Source organism: Lissotriton helveticus, chromosome 8 (assembly GCF_964261635.1).
Source record: "Lissotriton helveticus chromosome 8, aLisHel1.1, whole genome shotgun sequence".
NCBI lineage: Eukaryota > Metazoa > Chordata > Amphibia > Caudata > Salamandridae > Lissotriton > Lissotriton helveticus.
Window position 1 is genome coordinate 37,410,124 of NC_136069.1, and position 20,626 is coordinate 37,430,749.

Below are 20,626 nucleotides of genomic sequence, written 5' to 3' on the forward strand. Positions count from 1 at the left end.
AGTATCCAAGGTTGCTGATAAAAGAGTTTCCTCAAGTGAATTTATATACAAGGTGAATAGCATGGGCGCGAGAATGCAGCCCTGCCGCACTCCCCTGCTTGATTTGAACCAGGCGGTACGATTACCTTCCTGGTCCATTCTGATTGAGGCTTTCAGATCTTTATGTAATTCTGCCAGGAAATATACAAGGGGGGGGTCCAAACCCAGCTTTAACAACATGGTCCATAATCGAGCTCTATTCACCAAATCGAAAGCTGTGGATAGGTCCATGAATGCAACATAAATTGACCCTTTTTTGACAGTTGTGTATTTCGAGATTAATAAATGAAGATTTAGGCATTGGTCCTCAGTCCCCCTCCCAGCACGAAACCCATATTGGGCATCAACTAGAATATTGTTAACTGTAGACCAGGTGTTAATTCTAGCAAGCAGGACTTTACCCAAAATCTTCATTGAGGAATCCAATAGTGAAATTGGCCGAAAACACTTTGGGTCGCTTCTTAGGCCCTTTTTAAAAATAGGAACTATAATGGCACATGACCATGATTTTGGCAACCCCCCCTCATACACACAATTAAAAACATTGGCTAAAATCTCAGCCCACAACTCTGAATTAAGTTTGTATAAGTCCGGGGGAACCCCATCCGGGCCCGGGGCTTTATTTGCAGCTGAGCCTAAAATTGCCAACTCTACTTCAGATTTGGTGAAATCTAACTTAATATGAGAAGCCGAGGAATAAGGTATTTTAAACACCTCAACAATCTCGTTTGAACCATATATGTTGGAAAAATGATTAATCCAATCGGCTTCAGATATATTAATTTCAAGGTCCTGATTAGATGTATGAGAAAACAAGGGGTTATTGATTATAGCCCAAAATTTGGAGCTATGTTTAAGGGTAATGGGGTCCATCAAAGAGTCCCAGGCTTCATCTTTGATGGCTTTTTTTCGAAGTTTGACTGCCAAAGCGTATTGTCTTCTTAGATCTGCCACCAAAATTCTATCTCTAGGCGATTGTTTAAGACTTTTCCACAGAGCTGCGTGTGCCTGTGAGCAGGAATGATCAAACCATCTACACACTGGGACCGAGCCTTTCCCTGGTTTGACTCTGAGATCTTTATCCACTCTGGCACAAATATCTTCAAAGGCACTCACAACTTCCCCTCCCCTCATCTCTTTATTCAAACATATCCCAAATTCAGCTCCCATGTCCTGCACAATACGATCATGAAAATCCTCTGGGCAGACTTTGCACCATTTGAGGCGTCTGCCTTGGTCTTTGCTCTTCACATCCCTTATAGAAGTAGGCCTAGCTACTCCTTTATGCAAACCAGAGAGAGTATCTAAAACCAATAACACAGGATTGTGGTCACTAAATCCACTAACAAACGCATTATAAAATAGTACATAACGAAGGAGCCCTGAAGACGTAAAAAAATAGTCTATAATTGATTCACTGCCCCTAGCGTTATATGTGACCACACGGTTTAATGTATCTGCAATCCCAGGTTCATATAGATCATTTGATGAGAGCATGTTTTCCATTGCCACACCCTTTGGACTATGTTCAAAGTGTGGCGATAAAGTATGATCAGGACCATTTTCATCAATAATCTGGCAATGGGACTCACACAAATGAACATTAAAATCACCCATCATTATACACTGGACAAAAGTGGTTTGTTTGGACATATATTTGGTTAAAAAGTCTGATAGACCGTCTAAAACAAAATTTGGGGGTCCCCCCTGCATGGAGTTATAACAGTTTATTAGTACAATCTTATTCTTATCAGCCAAACTAATTTCCACCATTTGGAAGTAGTGAGAAAAACTAGGGATTTCTCTAACATTGCCAGCAATTTTAACTGAAACAAGGAATAACAAACCCCCTCTGTCCCTACCCGATTTGGAACTCAGAGCATCAACAAAGAAAGAAATAAATCCTTCTACCCAGAACCCTTTATCTTTCGACCAAGTTTCTTGTAATGCGACAATATCATGGTTCTTCACTAATTGTAACCAAATACAGTCATTTTGTTTTGCCCGTAGGCCTGCGATGTTCCATGATAATAACCGTATGTGCTCTCCCCCTAACTGTGGTGGGTCATTAATAACAGATTCGACACTAACAACAGGTAGGGCCACATCAGTATTGACTGAGCAAATCAAGATATCCTGGTCAGGTACAGGTGCTAGTCATTCAATGTCTACTCTATCAGCTAATGCTGAAAACATATTTGACAATGGTAGATTATTAGAGAGTGTATTCCTTGTAACATTTACTGCACCATTAGCTTTAGTTGGCTTAGTCATCCAGACATTAAAAGGCATAGGTGAGATAAGGTTATCCTCTGCCCAAGTGTTATCAATAGATTGTAACTTAATATTCTCATTTACAACTAACCTCTGTGGACGGGGGTAAAAGAAACCCAGAGGCATCGCCCGCACCCCTTTACTCACGGGATCCAAAGGGGAGTCATCCCAGAAAAGTCGACTCGCGACATTCTTAGTTTTAAAATTTACAATGACGCAGTCTCCTGCAACTTCTTTCTTGCTTTTACCCACCCAGTTTACCCGTCTACTTGTTACAATATTATCCGCGATGTTACTTTCACCCGTGCAGTTGGCATTACACCATTTTTTAACGTGACTAAGAAGAGACTCATGTTGTTCTATCGCTCCGTTTTCGAGTTTAGGCACGTTAACCAGTATTGCGACAAAGGGTGTTGAATCCGGTGGTAAATTTATAGGTGGTATACTTTTTTCCGGAGCCCCCCGCTGGCCTCTAGGCCTTGTGGAACAATTTGAACCAGGGGCAACCTCTGTCGTGGGGATGTATATTCCATTGTCTACTTTCCCTTTTGGTGGCATAGGTAAAAGAGGGATATTAACTGGTCTAATTACAGGTGGGTCACCAACTTTAGGGATAGTGACCTTTACAACTGGAGGACATGGCGCCAAAGGCATAGAAAATGCAGGGGTCCGAGCGTTAAGAACATCATTTATACGATCACATTTTGATATAAGGTTCTTAACACAGTCCTTCAGTGTTTCATTAATATCCGAAGCAATCTGGATTAAAGCAGTCTCAAGTCTATCTGTAAACAGTTTTTCCAATAAGGCCATAATGACCTCCTCCGTCAGAAGGGCTGGCTGGGAACAGCCAGCCGTAATTGAATCCGACCTTCCAGCAACCCCAGGACTCAATGGGGCGTTAGGTATCACAGTTTCAGAAATGGCCGGGCATGGAAGAACTGTAGCAGGAAGTGACAGGGAGGGTCTACAAGCCTCAATTATAACCCGAGGCTCCAAAGGTATACAATTTAAAGATGAGGCATATGAAGTATCAGCAGTCCCGGGACTAGAGGCAATGCCCAGTTCACGCTCGGACTCAGCAATCTTAGATGATAATTCCCCCACCTTGGTAGTTAAATATGTAAGTATACTTGTAGTATACTTAGGTACCTTCGCCTTAGCTTCATCCGCCGATGGTGTTGGCAATTTACGCTTACCCATTGTAGAAGATGTTAAGGACGTGGCCCGTCCCGTCCCTGGTCGTCCTTGGACGGCCTTAGACGGCCCGCCCTCTGCCCGGGCTCCGCCCGGCGCCGTCCGCGCGCGTCCGCGACGCGGAGGTAGCTGCCGCCTTTAGTAGCGCCTCCTGGCGCTTGTGCAGGAAGTGGGCGGAGGATGTTGCAGGGCTCGCTGGGAGTTGTGGTCCGCTCCGCTCCGCGGCCGTGCGATGGCGCTGCACGGCGGCGGGGGCGACCACAACGTCAGGGACCCAGCAGCGCTGTGAGGCAAAGTCAGGGCAAGCAGCGTCTGAGCGGCGTTTCCGCGTCCCCACCTGGAGCCGGTAAGCTTCGGTTTTGACCCCCCTCATGAGAACTCTGTTCTTTTATCTCCACCCTCTTTCTTCTGGGGGCGCCCTGTCCGCCTTTCGGGCCATCTCCCCGGGGCCCTTGTGTGACACCCGGGTGCCAACCGAAGTATCCGCCTCCTCCGCAAGCTCACGGGGGTCAGTAAGCTTGCGGTACACCAGATGCTGGCGCAGCTCCGGAAAACACTTATCCAAGAGGTGCTCTCTCTAAAAAAGATTGTACAGGCCCTCATAATCACGCACATCGCTGCCACGCACCCAACCATCCAGAGCCTTACGGGCATACTCAAAAAAATCCACCCAATTCTGCGTGGACAGCTTATGGCTGCCACGGAACCTCTGGCGATACCTTTCAGGGTTGAGGCCAAAATGTTTAATGAGCGCCTCCTTCATGGGGGAATACCTAAACTGGTCTGCCTTATCTAAATACAGGAGGGTGTCCCTGACGTCAGGAGGTATATACCGGTACTAACCACCTCCCCAATGTTTCTCGGGCACCCCATGGGCAGTCAAGGCCACTTCATACGCCTCCAACCACCTTGCAATGTCATCCCCCTTGGTGTAGCTCGCTATCACCTCCTTAGGTAACCAGCATCTGGGCTCCTGCTGAGCCTCTGGTACGCTGCCACCATTCGGACTTCCTGGTGCACCCAACTGTAATGCTCTCAGCTCCATTTCCTTGAGCTGGAGCTCGTGCGCCAACTTCCTTTCCTCCATAGCAAACTGCTTATCTTCCCTTTCTCTCTCCCTCTCGTGCTCTAACATGGCAAGCTCCCACTTCAATCGCTTCACCTCCCTCCTGTCCTCGTACTCCTGCGACGACACACTCCCCCTGGATACACTACTCCCTGCCCCGGAACGTCTTCCTGGCAACACATTGTCGGACATATCAATGTTGAGCAGGCCTGGGTCTTCTTGAGTGTCCGCCTCCCCTTGTGTGACCTGTCCCTCCTGTTCCTCATCCTCTCTCTCCCCTGGGTGGGCCCTTACCCATGCCCTCAAGGCAGTGCGGAGCTCTTCTTTTACAGCCCTCTGCCCCACTGGCACCCCCATCCCCTGACAAAACTATCTTAACTGCACTACCGTGTACTTATCAAGGTCAGCCAGCTGGAACTCCATTTTGTCAGGTGGGGACCCAGGTAACTTGGAAGAAAGATACTAGGACGTAGGCAACAATGCTGGGTCAACACAGGTCCCTACACACTTTGCAGGCTAGACAGTGGTGGGCAATTGAGTTAGCTTGTAGGCACAATAGGTGTCCAATTAATTGCAGCGCACTCTGTCCCACTGGAGAGTGCTGGGTAGCTACAGGTCCTAGATCCCACCGCTCGCCAACAATGTAAGAACTGGGACCACCAGTTCTCCGGGGGGTAGCTTTGCTCGAGCAGGAAGGCAGCCAGGGGCTTACGTGTAAAGTAGCTACTCAACACACTCATCCACTCAGACAATAAGTGGGCGCAATAATGGAGACCACACCATTATTTGTGGTTGAAAATCAAGGTCTTTTATATAGGCTTTAGATCAAAGCAATTCGGGCATTAGCATTTCATTAGCATCTTATTAAGGTGTTTCATTAAAGCGGTACATTAGGCATTCTCATCAGGTGAGCAAAACATCAAATAACACAGCCTGTTGCATTATACTCTTCAGCAGGCTAAGGGGGTACTTTCATAAACCATGGGCTAACATTTCAAGAAGCAGTTATGAACATTTCCTCTTGTAAATATCAACAGTTCAATACCAGTAATCATGTCATCGAAATATCAATGGAGTAAATCAAGCAGTATCGTAACACAACCCCATCAGGATTCATTGATGCCCGCCCCTGCAATAAATTCAGTACAGGGAAATGATTCACAATTTAATTAGCAGGCATGACCAGTTAATTCAGAATGAGCCTGTCTTCAGGCATGCACAGTTACTCGGTATTGAGGAGCCTTTAAGTGTAACCACGGCCTCCCAGTCATTAGAGGCTCCTTGGGGCCAACGGGGTCCTCTCTCAGTCCTCCCCGGGGGAGGGGCGAACTCGGGGCCTTGACCGCCCTTCCGCCCTCCTCCCCTGGGGTTACCTGTTATTTTCGTCCCTCAGGGGCCCTTGCGATGGCTTTGGGGGCAGGCAGAGTGGCTTCGGTCCTTCCGGGGCCTCACTCGGCCCGGTGCGGTGCAGGGAGCAGATGCGGGGCACAGGTGCCGCGAACAAGTGAATTTAGCATGGGGGCAAATCTCCTGCTTTACGGCCCCCTCCGCGACGAGTCACAGCTTTCCTCGGGTGCCGGGCCTTGCTAGAAGGGCTCGGCGGTAGCAGCCAATGGCTGTGCAGCTTGGGCGGGGGCGCGGCTGATGACGCGGCGGCGCTCCCGCTCACGTGATGTGGGTAGCCCGGCTTCAGGCCTAGTGCGCAATGAGCCCTCTCCTGGTATCCGCGGGCCGCCGGGGGGGGCACAATGCTGGCGCGGGCCACAACAAAGCGCCGGGGCCGGAAGGCCGGACACTTGAGGCCTGAGGAGGCCTGAGGAGAATTCCAGCGGCCCTCTCCTGGCACACGGGGGCCGCCGTAGGGCAATCTTGGCGCTTCACGAGGAGCGGCAGGTAGGTGCCAGAAGGGCTCACAGCGCTTGACGAGGATCGCGCCTGAGGGGGCTTTCAGGGCTCCTGGAGGGGCGCAGCAGGGGAGAGCTTCTGAATTCAGGCAGTCGGACGCATTCGAACCTGGTGGCAGCTGGTTCGCGGCCGCGGCAGTGCTTGTGGGCTCGCTCATTATTTTAACTGTGCTGTATTTTAAAACTGCTTCTGGTTATTTTCTTACCTGGCTGCTGCTTCCTGACTTCCATCGCCGCTCCCCTAGCTCCGGTCCGACACGGCTGAGTGCTGCTTGATCCGGAGGGCTGACGGGGTTGCGGCCGCCATCTTGGAGGGGCAGACCATTCCCTAGGGCAGCGCTCTAGTTTTCGCGCACCTAGGACTCAAAAGCGACGCTCCATGCGCACGTGCAGCGGACGCATTCGAACCTGGTGGCAGCTGGTTCGCGGCCGCGGCAGTGTTTGTGGGCTCGCTCATTATTTTAACTGTGCTGTATTTTAAAACTGCTTCTGGTTATTTTCTTACCTGGCTGCTGCTTCCTGACTTCCATCGCCGCTCCCCTAGCCCCGGTCCGACACGGCTGAGTGCCGCTTGATCCGGAGGGCTGACGGGGTTGCGGCCGCCATCTTGGAGGGGCAGACCATTCCCTAGGGCAGCGCTCTAGTTTTCGCGCACCTAGGACTCAAAAGCGACGCTCCATGCGCACGTGCAGCGGACGCATTCGAACCTGGTGGCAGCTGGTTCGCGGCTGCGGCGGTGCTTGTGGGCTCGCTCATTATTTTAACTGTGCTGTATTTTAAAACTGTTTCTGGTAATTTTCTTACCTGGCTGCTGCTTCCTGACTTCTATCGCCGCTCCCCTAGCCCCGGTCCGGCACGGCTGAGTGCCGCTTGATCCGGAGGGCTGACGGGGTTGCGGCCGCCATCTTGGAGGGGCAGACCATTTCCTAGGGCAGCGCTCTAGTTTTCGCGCAACTAGGACTCAAAAGCGACGCTTCATGCGCACGCGCGCAGCGGACGCGGCGGCGGCGCGCCAAAGGCAAGCCCGTCTGTGCCCGTCTGCGCCCGTCCGCGGCCAGCCGGGGCAAGGGGGACCTTACTATGCCCAATTTTTATCGTATTCGTCAGTGGATCTCCACTGTCTCCAAAGTCATGGCACCCTTAGTGCAGCCTCAGCGTCCACTATTTCCATCCTTGGTCTCGCCCGGCCTCAGTCCAATCCCCCCATCGCTCTCACCTGTCCCCTTCCCTCACCTTTGCCTCCCCGCTCACTCGTCCCCGACCAGCCTCCTAGTCCAGTGGCCGCTATTTCGGCTTACCTTTTAAACACCAGATCAGCCGTGAAACATCAATTAGAACTTTTTGATTTTCTGGACTGCCACAAACCTGATCTGTTATTTCTGACCGAAACCTGGTTCTGCCCCGATTCCCTTCCCAACATCCTTGCAGCACTTCCCTCCTCTTACTATGTCCTACGGGCTGATCGCCCGCCGGGCAGGGCGGGCGGAGGCGTTGCACTGATCGTTCGGTCGGACGTCCATTTTCAAATTCTCTCTTGTCCAGCTATCAAGGGAATCGAGTGTCTGGTGATGCGATCAGCCTCTTTTCAAATTCCCATCACCTGTGTCCTTGTTTACCGTCCCCCCAATCCTACCCCCCACTTCTTAACGGAGTTCGAGGAATTACTGGCCACATTAACAGTTAACAACTCTGCTGTTTTGGTCCTCGGCGATTTTAATTTTTGGCCCTCTGATCCTGCGGAAGACGCAGCATCCAGGACTTTCACAGAGTCCCTCCTCAGTCTTAATTTTATTTCCCATGTATCCGCCCCATCTCATTCCAAGGGCCATGTCCTTGATCAAATCTGGTCATTGAACATCACGGTTTCCACTCCCATCATCACACCATGTTTGTGGTCCGATCACTTCCTGATTTTGTTTACTCTAGATCTCCACCGGCCCAAACGCCCAGCTCTTCCCAGGAACATCTGGGCTCGCAACTGGAACAAGGCCGATATTCCCGCCCTCTGCCTCACTCTTCAAAATTCCTCCCCGGTCCTGGAGACACTTTCCCCATCCTCCCAGGTTACCACCATCAATGACTGGCTATCCAGGTCCTGTAATCAGGTAGCCCCCCTGAAACGTGTTGCTGTGAAACGCGTTCACAACGTTAATAAATGGTTCACAGATGAACTTAAGGGAAAGAAGCTAGCAGCCCGCCAGGCCGAACGCGCATGGAGGCGTTCCTACTGCCCAACTTTAAAGACTCATTATTTATTTATGCTTAACGCATATAAAAAGGCCATCCTCTCAGCCAAGACTGCTTATTTCTCTGATAAAATACTTTCCTCGGAAAACCAGGCTAGAGAAATGTTCTCCACCGTTCATGAGCTGGCCATGTCAGACAGAACCTCCCTAAAACCTTCCCCTTCCCAAGCCCTCTGCGATTCCCTAAATAACTATTTTGTAGAGAAAATTGAAGCTATTAAGGCCAACATACCCCCACCTCCCCCACTTCCCCCGGCCCCTGAACCCCCCCCCCCTAATAGTTTCCATTTAGCCCACATCCCTCAACTGACCAGTGAGACGCTATCTTCGCTAGCGGCGAAAGTCAAGTCTGGCTCTCCTTTGGATGTATGCCCAGCGCCTATCCTGAGGGAAATCTTCCGGGCTTGCCCTTCTCCTCCTCTGGCATTCCTGAACGGCTCACTCAGGACTGGCATAGTTCCAGAGCTTCACAAATCAGCTATAATTATCCCCCTCCTGAAAAAACCCGGTGCTGACCCTGTCCCCCCGACCAACTATCGTCCTATTTCCCTCCTACCTTACCTGGGAAAAATCCTGGAGCGCCACGTCGCCTCTGTCCTCAGCTCCTTTGTTGAGGACACTGGCTACCTGGCCTCCTGTCAGGCTGGATTTCGTCCCAGCCACTCCAATGAGAGGGTCGTGGTCTCGGTCCTTGACAGCCTCAGGGAGGGTATGGATGGGGGCCATCCTCAGGCCTTGGTCCTCCTGGATCTGTCCGCTGCCTTTGACACGGTTGATCATTCCATCCTTCTCACCCTTGTCAGGGCAGCGGCCATCAGGGAACCTCCCCTGAACTGGCTCACTTCCTTCCTGAGGGACCGCACCCAGGCCGTCCACCTTGAAGGGTTTTCCTCTCCTTCACGTAAGGTACAGTGTGGTGTCCCCCAAGGCTCTTCTCTTTCTCCTCTTCTATTCAATCTTTACATTTTCCCTCTTATTTTTGCTCTACAACAACTGGAGGTCACTGTCTTTAATTATGCCGATGACCTCCAGCTGATTTTCAATCTCTCACATTCTCCTGAATCTATGTTTAATTTTCAATCAATCTTGATCTTTATCAGGGACTGGATGAACTTCAACCACCTCAAACTCAACCCAGACAAAACTGAGCTGGTTTTGACTGGTGGTGCATCCAGTCCCTGGACTTCCACGTTTTGGCCCCCCTCACTCGGTTCCCCTCCCTCACCTTCACACTCTGTTAAAACACTTGGGATCATGGTAAATCAAAATCTTACGTTACACTCTCAGATCAGCACGGTGGTGTCCTCTTGTTTCTTCACTCTCCGTACTATCAGGAAAATCTCTAGATTTTTCTCTCTTCCAGCTCTCAAACTTATCACTATGGCAATGGTCTTGTCATGGCTGGACTACGGTAACATCCTGTACAACGGTGTTCCGGCTTATGCCCTTTGACGCCTACAGCTGGTACAGAACCAGGCAGCACGGCTCATTTACGGCCTCCCCAAATTCCATCACGCCACCTCTGCATTAAAGAACCTGCACTGGCTGCCCATTAGGGAGAGGGCCCTTTTCAAACTGGGTTGTACGGCGTTTCAGGCCTGTGCTGGAACTGCCCCAGCCTTTATAAACTCGGCTATCTCCAGCTATACACCAGTCAGAGAGCTCCGTGCTTCTTCTCAGTACCTCCTTTCCATTCCCCGGTTCAGGAAAACGAGGATGGAGGGGTGAAATTTGCGGTTCTCTGCCACATTTTCTGGAACTCCCTTCCCCTGAATGTTCGTTCCATTCCACTCTACCCTGATTTTCGCAAGGCGCTGAAAACTCATCTCTTTTTGCAAGCATTTCCAGCTTAGTCCTTCCACAGCTGCCATCCGAGTTCTAATATTGTCCTCAGCGCCATGAAACCGCTAGGTAAAAGTGCGCTTTACAAGTGTTTTTAAATTCAAATTTGACCCAGCGCTTGGAAAGGGGACAAATTACAGCGCTTTCAAATCATGCAGCAAGTAGACAGGCAGGATGTAAGGCAGAGCAAGTCAGTCAGGGGGAGACAGGCAGGGCAAAATAGGCCCAGATGGAGGCAGGGAGTGCGCAGAGCAGCACAAGTCCAGTACCTGGTCGATCCCCCAGCAGTCTCTGGTTAAAGGCAAGTAGTCTTCTCGGCGCTTGGATGGTTCTGCGCCCTTATGAGTTGGGTTCTTGAAGAAAAAGGGGGGGCTTGAGTTGGAGGCTGGATAAATTTCCTCAGGTCACTGAAGATGGACCCTGGGGTTCCCTACCGTTGGGCCAGATCAGGGGACTTGTCTAGGATACCTCACTCAGCTTAAGAGGCAGCACCTAAATCCTGTCACTCCCAGTGGCATACGTTCCTGACTAGGCCCTCCCGCCTAAACCTCCTGCGTGGGTTCCCCAGGTCAATGATGCCCCAACTGACTAGAAAAAGTTCCCTCCCTTGCTTAAGTATGCCCAGGTCAGGTGACCACACTCTAAGGCGGCAAAAATAAGCTCCGCCTTTCTTCTGGAAGGTTCCAGGAGCTTCCCACTCTACCTATGGACAGGGGATGGCAGGCTGGCATTGCAACAATGTATGGGGATCCAGCCAGCTCCTGGCAACCAGGGTGCTACACTAAAAGTCCACACTGCGGTAGCAGGGGCCAGTGGCAGCCATGTTTAGAGTAGAGAGCACCTGCACCCTAACATGGATTAGACATAAAAAGGTGCCCGAAGACCTAAGGGCCAACAAAAAGAAGGTGGGAAAAATGAGGCAAGGGTGAAAAAAATAGGGAAAGACCACCCTAGGGCTGACAGGTCTAACAAGTGGTATTAGTGAAAGGACTGTAGAGCAGGTGTGGAAGTGAGTGTTCTCCATACCAGGGTTCGGTGACAGAGACATGCATTATTGGGAGGGTATGCAAGTGGTGGCATGTAAACAAACTTTCACACAACGCAACAAATCACCTTGCTGCACGGTGTGAAAGGGCAGGAATGTGCCGTATTTAATGTTGTACTGCCCGTTCCTGTCCTTTCCTTGTGCTGGCGCACAATGTGCACCCTGGCAGCACAGAAGGCATCCCTACACCATGGTGCAAGGTTGCCTGCGATGTAAGCAGGATTGTTTTTGCGCAGGAAGGCTATCCGAGCTCGGCGGCGATGGGTAGGTGAACCGACAAGGACACGGGAAGCTTGAGCCATATCTGGAGGTTCATCCCCGCTGTCCTACACCCGCCGAACGCCCATGTGGCATATCTTTCCTGACCTATAGGCATAGGAAAATACCACAGAGGTAACCTACTTCCATAACACTGGTAGTACACACATGACACTAGCATGCTGTTGAATGAACATATTTTCTTTATTTTCTACACTTGATAGGTCCTGATGAATCGGGGGTAGTAGCCCATTGCGAGAAACATGTTGACCAATTCCTCTCCTAATCTCATCTAGGGCCAATATACCTAATTGGTTGGCACCTAGCGAGTTAGATTCACGTTTTTAACTGTAGTGGGAGACCCCCAGAATAAAGTAGTTTCCGGTACCCCCCCTACATTTTAATCACCCCTAGGCTACTTGCTTTATTACCCACACACCCGCACTTCACCATAATAGATTTAAAAGATCTCCGCTAAAGAGCCCCTCCTAGAGGTGAGCCCGTCGGGGATTGCACCGCCTCCCCGACAAGGAGCAAACGCCAATGATGAAGCATGACACCCATATGGGTGTGTGAGGCAACCACATCCAACAAAATGGATGCCCAAAGGTGTCATATCTACACCCTCGGTCACGCCAGATACACACAATTCCCTCACTAAGGAACGTTTCAGCAACCCCCATTTGTTTACCTATGCTTGTCTAGGGCACCAGCTGATACTGGACCTTCCACTTTTTTAGTGGTAAAGAGTGCCTTCTTGATCTATTTGATCACCCTCCCTCCTTTGAATATTACCTCTCCTGGGGAGTCATAGTATTCCTAGGTTTACCAGTAATTGTATATCTGGGAATCCACGGGTGGATGCGTGATAACGCCCATGTCACACAATATAGTGATTTGTGCTGCGTTTTGTTACTCTAGATGGCCTTGTGTGGCTGATGAATCACACTAGGTAGTTCCACCAACCTTGCGCCCCCTTGCGTGGCGCAAGAGCAACACAACTCAATGATAAATATGCCCTTCGGACTGAAAGCAGTCGGCAGTGATGGCTTAGATTAAAAAACACGGACAGACTCGCAGGGGGGGGCTCTAGGCTCATGGCGGCCTTGGGCAGGGAGCGTAGGGAGGGGGCTCCAGAAGAGGGAGTCCGGGCGAGGACCCCAAATCCCTGCCAGGGGCAGCCACCCAAATATGTATCCATCCTCAGAGGATTACTATATTAAGGATATATGTTGGCTTGGCGGCCACTGGGGTTTGGTGGCCCTGTGCAGGTGCACAGCTTGCACATGCCTAAGGCCGCCCCTGAGACTCGTACAGAAGCTAGTGATAATGGGGGAAATGTGCAGTGTATGGGTTACTGCACATTACTATCATTTTTGCAGATTTATCGTAATACAGGAGCAATGCAGAACGTCACTGAAGTTACCACCAACAAATGGGTGGTGGGAATGATGCACATAAAAATCTATCTCAAGCTGCTGTTCCACATATGTTACTGCATTTTTGTCCGCAGGGATGCTGAATTGAGGCCTATTCAAATCTAGAGGGATTACCACATATCCCAATTAATTAAATACCTATTTGGAATTAGCACCTCCCTCTAAATAGGGGCGTCATAGTATATACTATTTAAACTGCTACCCTCAGGAGTCTGAGGAAGGTGGCAACGCGCTGGTTGTGCTCAACCCGATGTTCAGTAGAACAGGTTGTGCCATTTTACCTCTAAGTTCCAAAACTATTCCTCACTTTTCTGGATGGATCTCTTTTGTTTCAAATTACTGGTCTGGCTGTGGATATGTTTGGGTTCATCTTTCTGGTAGTTGACAGAACCACTACCTGGCTGTGACCGGACTATGGCCAAAACAAGTGGGACGGCTTATAATAAAGCGATTATTGGGTTTATACATTTCATGCATTTATGTCTTCTGTGGCTGTCTATATATTTTTCCCCTCATTCTATTTGGATTAGATGAAATTGGTTTATTCTGATAAAATGTTTGGCTAGAGGTGCAGACTAACCAAACACAGGGAGATGATGGACGGAGCGCTAAAACTCTTCAGACATTCACCCCCAGTCACAGATCTGGGCTGAATCCATCATCGTTCTTTAGCCCACTCTGCCACCCCAGTTCAGACACAGCTATATTCAAATCAGTCTGACCCTGTGCCTCATGGGAACAGTCCAGCACAAACTGCCCAGCCATGTCTTCCCTGGGCTGGAAACAAGCATCCTGGGACCGGTTTCTGGGTAAGCAAGGGAACCACGTCTGGTCATACCCTGGAAACTAACACCATCTTTGTCTGGCGTTGGATGCCCCTTTCTAATTTTATATCTGAGGCCTGGGTGAGTAAGAAGCAAGTGGGAAGGGTTTGGGCTCGATTCACAAAGTTATTTGTGCATGTAAATCTTATTTACATGCTCAAATACAAGTGCAAGATATTCAATAAACTATGGGCCCGATTCACAAAAGTAATCTGAGACAAAATTCTAACTTTAAGACTTTCAATATTCACAAAAGGCATTTAGGAGGAGTAAAATTAGGATTCCTAACTTTACTACTCCTAAATGTCCTTTGTGAATAGCAAAAGTCGTGTGGGCGTTCAAGGTCAGGTTTTCCTTATAAATTCAGGAACAGCCCCAAACTCTATTAATTTGTGGGGGGTTTTCTAAAGCTACTCTCCAATCCCTTTTCACCATGGCAATGGTCAGTGATGTACTCCTGCCTTGCCAGGATGAGTAGGAGAAGGTAGCACAAAAATAACTACCAAATTGGAGGGGGTGTTGGAAAAGGTATTCCTCCCTGTGAAGAAAAAACCCCCAGAAATTGTTGCACTGCTCAATAGTGATGCCATTTCAGCTGATGTAGTTGTACAATTATACCAGCAGAAACTCTGTCTGTTGTAAAGCCGTAAAAGGAAATTCATAAACTTCTTCCCGGATTGTGTCTGCAAACCTGGGTTTGACAAAACTTCAGTAAAGTTTTGCAAAATGCAAAGAGTAAAACTACACAGATACAATCATACAATTGTGTAAATTTACATATGCTAAAGTTTTACTTTTAAAATTATTTTTTTAAGATTATACAACTAATATGCCGGCATGGTTTACCGGTTGACACTTTTTTTAGATCTCGAGAGTTAGCTAATTCATGTTTATGGAGTACATGATTCAGCTGAAGAGCAGGAGCTAAGAATAATCAAATAGAGAATAGAAATAGAATATAGGAACTTAATTGAAAAACTCACCTTGGTATCCCAGGAAGAGGTTCTCCCAAGCAGCAACAATTCAGATCTTGTCTATCTTCTTGGGTAGCAGGAACAGGTAGTTCTTCCAGGAAGTTGCAATTCAGATCTTGTCTATCTTCTTGGGTAGAAGGCCTTTAAACAAATGTTGAGTTTAGTAACTCAGTAGTGACTTATTTGCTTTACCTTTCAGCAGACTGATTTCATTAACAGCTTTACCATAAACTCCAATTTAGGAATTGTTTGTTGATCCCTGTAACTCTATAGAATGAGCAGAGTGTACATAACAGGCAACTTCATATTATATTTCAATATTAAAACTGAGGATTTTTGGTCATATAACAAATTACGAGACTGAAGGACGAATGGTTTGTAAATGTCACCTGGGACAGTCCCAGCTTTGAAGGACCATATTACATGTGGCCCTTTTTGTACTGTTTATACTATATATTTAGTTTTAGTTTAGCTCATTTGATATGAAATGTATGTATTATTTCAACCATGAGAAGAGTAAGATGCTGCACTGTGTTAGTTAGTTGTAGTAAAATGAATAGATACGCATGATCAATCCCCCTTCGGGGAGCAAAAATCTGCTCTGTAATACACGATCGCTATTAAAGCATGCCATACAGGTCTGGGATCTGATAGCAACAGAGAAACCTGACCTATGTTTCCTAACGGAAACTTGGCTCAAGCCTCACTTAGTCCCAGCAATCACACTAGGCATCCCGATGGGATATAAAATAATTAGAATGGATCGTCCTAATAAAATAGGAGGGGGGTGGCAATTGTTCACAGAGAGGAACTAAATATTACTACTCTGGAGGAAATTAGCACCCCACAGATGGAACTACTAATCTTTAAACTCAGTTCCACATCTAGGGAACATAGAAAGGGTGCTTTGGTTTATCGCCCTCCAGGCCCGAGTGGGAATTTCTCCATTGCCCTCATAGAGGCCCTAGCACCATTTGTAGAGGAAAATCAGAACTTCCTGCTAGTAGGGGACTTCAATATGCACGGGGAGTTAGAAAAATGCACGGAGGTTAGAACCCTCCTAACGGATCTTAACTCTTTAGGTCTCAAAAAGATTAATCATGGACCTACACGTGAGGCAGGCCATACTTTGGACCTAGTGTTTTCTAACTCACTCCTAACTACATGTACAATATCTACTCAGGTAGAATGGACTGACCATTTTATATTAAAGTTCTACACCGATGCCATGGATAAGCCACGTATACAGACCACCTTGGCTACTAAAAGAAGACCCTGGCATAATTTAACGGTGGATACTTTTAGAGAGGTGTATAAAGCCCCCCTGCTTAATGACTACTCAGGAAACATGACCACTGAGCTCCAGCGGTTTGAGAAGACAGTTAGTGAAGCAATAAACTCCACCATCCCGCTGAAAATATACAAACCCCGCCAGGCAGATAGACAAGAAATATGGTTCTCCGAAGACCTGAGACTGCTGAAACAAACAAGCATTTGCAATGCAATAGGTCTCGCATTATGAAAGTTTGAGCTATTGGTCTTGTAAATGACAATTTTTTTATTTATGTGTTGATTTTGAAAATAGCTAAATTAATAGCTTTGTCATTTTCAATGCCAATAGTTATAACTTTCGCACATGTGACGACTATAGCATTTGTAATGCAACATGTTTTGTATTTACGTGACTTAGATGTATTGATATTACAAATAGCAACGGCTTTTAATTTTTTAAAATAATTAATACTTAAATAAAAGTGATTGTAATTTATATTGGCAATAGCTTAAACTTTTGTAAATAACGTTTGTGAAGATTATGTTCAGTGTATTTTATTGTGATGAAAATCCAAGAACAGAAATGAAATAACATCATTTTGTGACATTTGTAATAAAGCTTGAAACATTGAGAGAACATCATTGAACCAGTTGTTGTTGAATGGTTGCACAGATTGATGCTGTGATGTCGCGGAGTGATGCTGGGATTGCGCTGAGTGATGCTGGGATTGCGCTGAGTGGTGCTGTGGTGGTGCTGAGTGGTGCTGTGGTGGTGCTGAGTGGTGCTGTGGTGGTGCTGAGTGGTGCTGTGGTGGTGCTGAGTGGTGCTGCTGAGTGGTGCTGTGGTGGTGCTGAGTGGTGCTGTGGTGGTGCTGAGTGATGCTGTGGTGGTGCTGCTGAGTTCTCTCTGCAACTGCACTCTGCAACTGCACTCTGAATCTGCACTCTGCACTGTGAATCTGCACTCTGAATCTGCACTCTGAATCTGCACTCTGCACTCTGAATCTGCACTTTGCACTCTGAATCTGCACTCTGAATCTGCACTCTGAACTCTGAATCTGCACTCTGCACTCTGAATATGCACTCTGAATATGCACTCTGAATCTGCACTCTGCCCTCTGAATCTGCACTCTGAATCTGCACTCTGAATCTGCACTCTGAATCTGCACTCTGCACTCTGAATCTGCACTCTGCACTCTGAATCTGCACTCTGAATCTGCACTCTGCACTCTGAATCTGCACTCTGAATCTGCACTCACAATCTGCACTCACAATCTGCACTCACAATCTGCACTCACAATCTGCACTCTGCACACTGCACTCTGCACAGTGCACTCTACATATGGTATGTTATGCTTACATACGTTCCATATTTTATCCATGTATATGCCACATTTAGTTAAGAATATATGTTCTGTTTAGTTACATTACTTTGTTTGTATACCCTTTTATGCTGCTCTAAAGTTATTTCAATGGGTGAAATGCGGAGCCTGGCCGAGAGTAACAGGGCAGTGCTGGGAGGGGGGCTGCGCACCAACTGAAGTGCTCTGGTTGCACGGCCTGCGGCCGTGTGAAGTGATAAGCCTTTGAAGTATGTAAAGGCTGTGTTTGCGGGGAGAGAGAGGGGAGGTGCTGGTGTGGGAGGAGTGCTGCTACGGCCTGGGGGAAGCTGGCTGGGAAGGGGGAGGAGAAATGAATGTAAGGCTGTGGGGAACAGAGTTTATGGCCCAAAAGCGCGTGCCTGTGGCCACGTGAACTTCAAGAAAACGCCAAGGAACGAAGCCCTTGGTTTGAAGAGGATTTCGAGCACTTGAATTCTCGCTCCTCAATGCGCTTGCGCGCATTTAAGGTCATGAGACCTAAAAACCAGGAAGCTGGAAAAAGTATGGAGACAGTCTCGTAGGCTGGATGATAAGGAACATCACAAAACCTCACTTAGGGCATACCACAAAGCCATTAGGGCAGCTCGGAAAAACTACATTGCAACACAATTAACAGAGGCTGGGAAAGACTCCAAAGTGCTGTATAAAATCCTACAAACATTTACCAGACCAGCAGCATGTGAGACCATAGAGGTTGCATCCCAAGATCTATGTGAGGAGATCGCACTATTCTTCATGAAGAAGATTGATACAATCTATGAAAAGATAGTAGCCTCGAAGGCAAGTGAGGTAGCCGAAACAAACCTTTCCCACAACAACATACAACAGAAACCAAATTCCGACTGCCTTAAAAGCTTTCCCCCTATCTCTTTAGAAGAGGTCACTGCATTAATCACTCAGATTAAGAGTGGTAGCCCTCAGGATATCATCCCAGCCCGCATTATGCCTATGTTGGCAGAAGTCCTTGGGCCAGGAATTCAACAGCTAATTAATCTATCTCTTAGTACTGGTGAGGTCCCGAGAAACTGGAAAAGGGCGCTAATGAGACCGTTGAGGAAGAACACCGCTATTCCCTGGACCGAATTTACCAATTTAAGACCTATCTCCCTTCTCCCCTTTATGGGCAAAATCATAGAGAAATTTGTCAATAGACATTTGTCAAAATACATCGAAGAGACAAATGGACTGGACCCCTCCCAGTCGGGTTTTAGGCCAAGACACAGCACCAAGACCACTTTGCTGTCAGTCGCAGACGATCTACACATGTTCCAGGATAAAGGCTACTCTGTTATCCTGGTTCTGTTGGATCTGTCTGCGGCGTTTGACACTGTGTCATACGACATCATGACCACCAGGCTTATTAACATCGGCCTGGAAGATAAGGCTCTGGCTTGGTTGAGGAGTTTCTTGACAGATCGCACCCAAACAGTCACCTTGGGTGCTTATCGGTCAGAGGAGTTGGGAATCTCGAAGGGGGTGCCACAGGGCTCTTATTTGAGCCCTACCCTTTTTAACATCTATGTGGCCCCCCTAGCGAACATCATGAGATCCCATGGGTTCATCCCTGTGTCATATGGGGATGACACCCAACTCCTCTTTCCTTTTAAATCCTTTACGGATGAGGTCAGGAAATCCTTTTCCCAGGGGATGAAGGCAGTGGCCCACTGGATGGCATCTAACCTCCTGCAATGCAATGTTGCAAAGACGGAGGTGATGCTGTTCGGTGAGGCCAAACTCCTGTGGTCCCCCGACTGGTGGCCGCAAGATCTTGGTCCAGTCCCTGAGCCCAAGCAGGTGGTTAAGAATCTGGGTGTTCGTCTAGACCAGGAACCTTCTCTCAAGCAACATGCCAATCAAGTGGTGGGGTCCTGTTTCCACATCATTGGGATGTTGCGGAAAGTATTTCCTCTGCTTCCTGATTCAACCAGGAAAACCTTAGTACAGGCCTTAGTGTTGAGTCGCTTAGACTACTGCAATGGGTTACTTCTTTCAGCTAACGAGGGAGTAATCTCTAGATTGCAGGTAGTTCAAAACACCGCGGCTCGCCTTGTTCTTAATCAGCCCCCCCGCGCCCCATCTAAACCCCTCTTGACCACTCTGCATTGACTTTCCATCAAACAGAGGGTGAAGTTCAAGGCTTGTTGTATCATACACAAGTGTCTTCAGAGGAAAGGCCCCATGTACCTGTCCAATAAATTCTCTCTCTATGTACCCTCGCGATCCCTGAGATCTAGTGAACAGGCTTTGCTGCGGGTACCTAGAGCAAAAAAGGCAAGACAAGGCGATAGAGCACTTTCCATTGCTGGTCCAATGCTATGGAATACCCTCCCACTTTCCTTGAGACTCTGTAAGGAGCACCTCTGCTTTAGGAGAAAGTTAAAAACCTTTCTATTTCAAAACTAATATGTTACACTGCCAGTACTGTTTATTTGCAATAAGGCTGCCAAAGGCGCGGAGATACTCCTTCGGGATGTGATCCTAGCGCGATACAAACCCGCAAATTAAATAAATAAATAAATAAATAAATGTTAGTCAGAAGGTCTTATTGTACTGAAGCCTTTGCTTTGTTAAAAGCACCTTTTGTCTACAAATGTTTGGCACTTTGTAACTTTCAGCTACTAGTAGGAAGCTCCTAGTAAGCTCATGTTTTGTTCACCTTTCATGGTGGGAATGCTCATAAAAGGAACTGTAGGTATCAACATGTTTAAACAGTATCAACATAAAGTGGGTAGTAGTGTTCCCTAATAGGGAAACGTCCACACATTCATAGAGCAATTTTATAATATATACGTGTAATATCAGAAATTTCTTAAAAAGTCTGGATTAGGGTGCTTAATTTGCCCTTGCTACACCAACTACCCAAT

The 20,626-nt window shown here is 47.8% G+C and overlaps 1 protein-coding gene across 1 annotated transcript in view; it reads right to left on the reverse strand.

Annotated features, from left to right (window-relative positions):
• LOC144773693 (histo-blood group ABO system transferase-like) overlaps positions 1-20,626 on the reverse strand; it is a 128,254-nt gene that overhangs the window by 60,941 nt on the left and 46,687 nt on the right. The window contains exon 3 of the mRNA XM_078658841.1: positions 15,187-15,249. Coding sequence (XP_078514967.1) covers positions 15,187-15,249 — 63 coding nt within the window. The remainder of the gene's footprint in view (positions 1-15,186; positions 15,250-20,626) is intronic.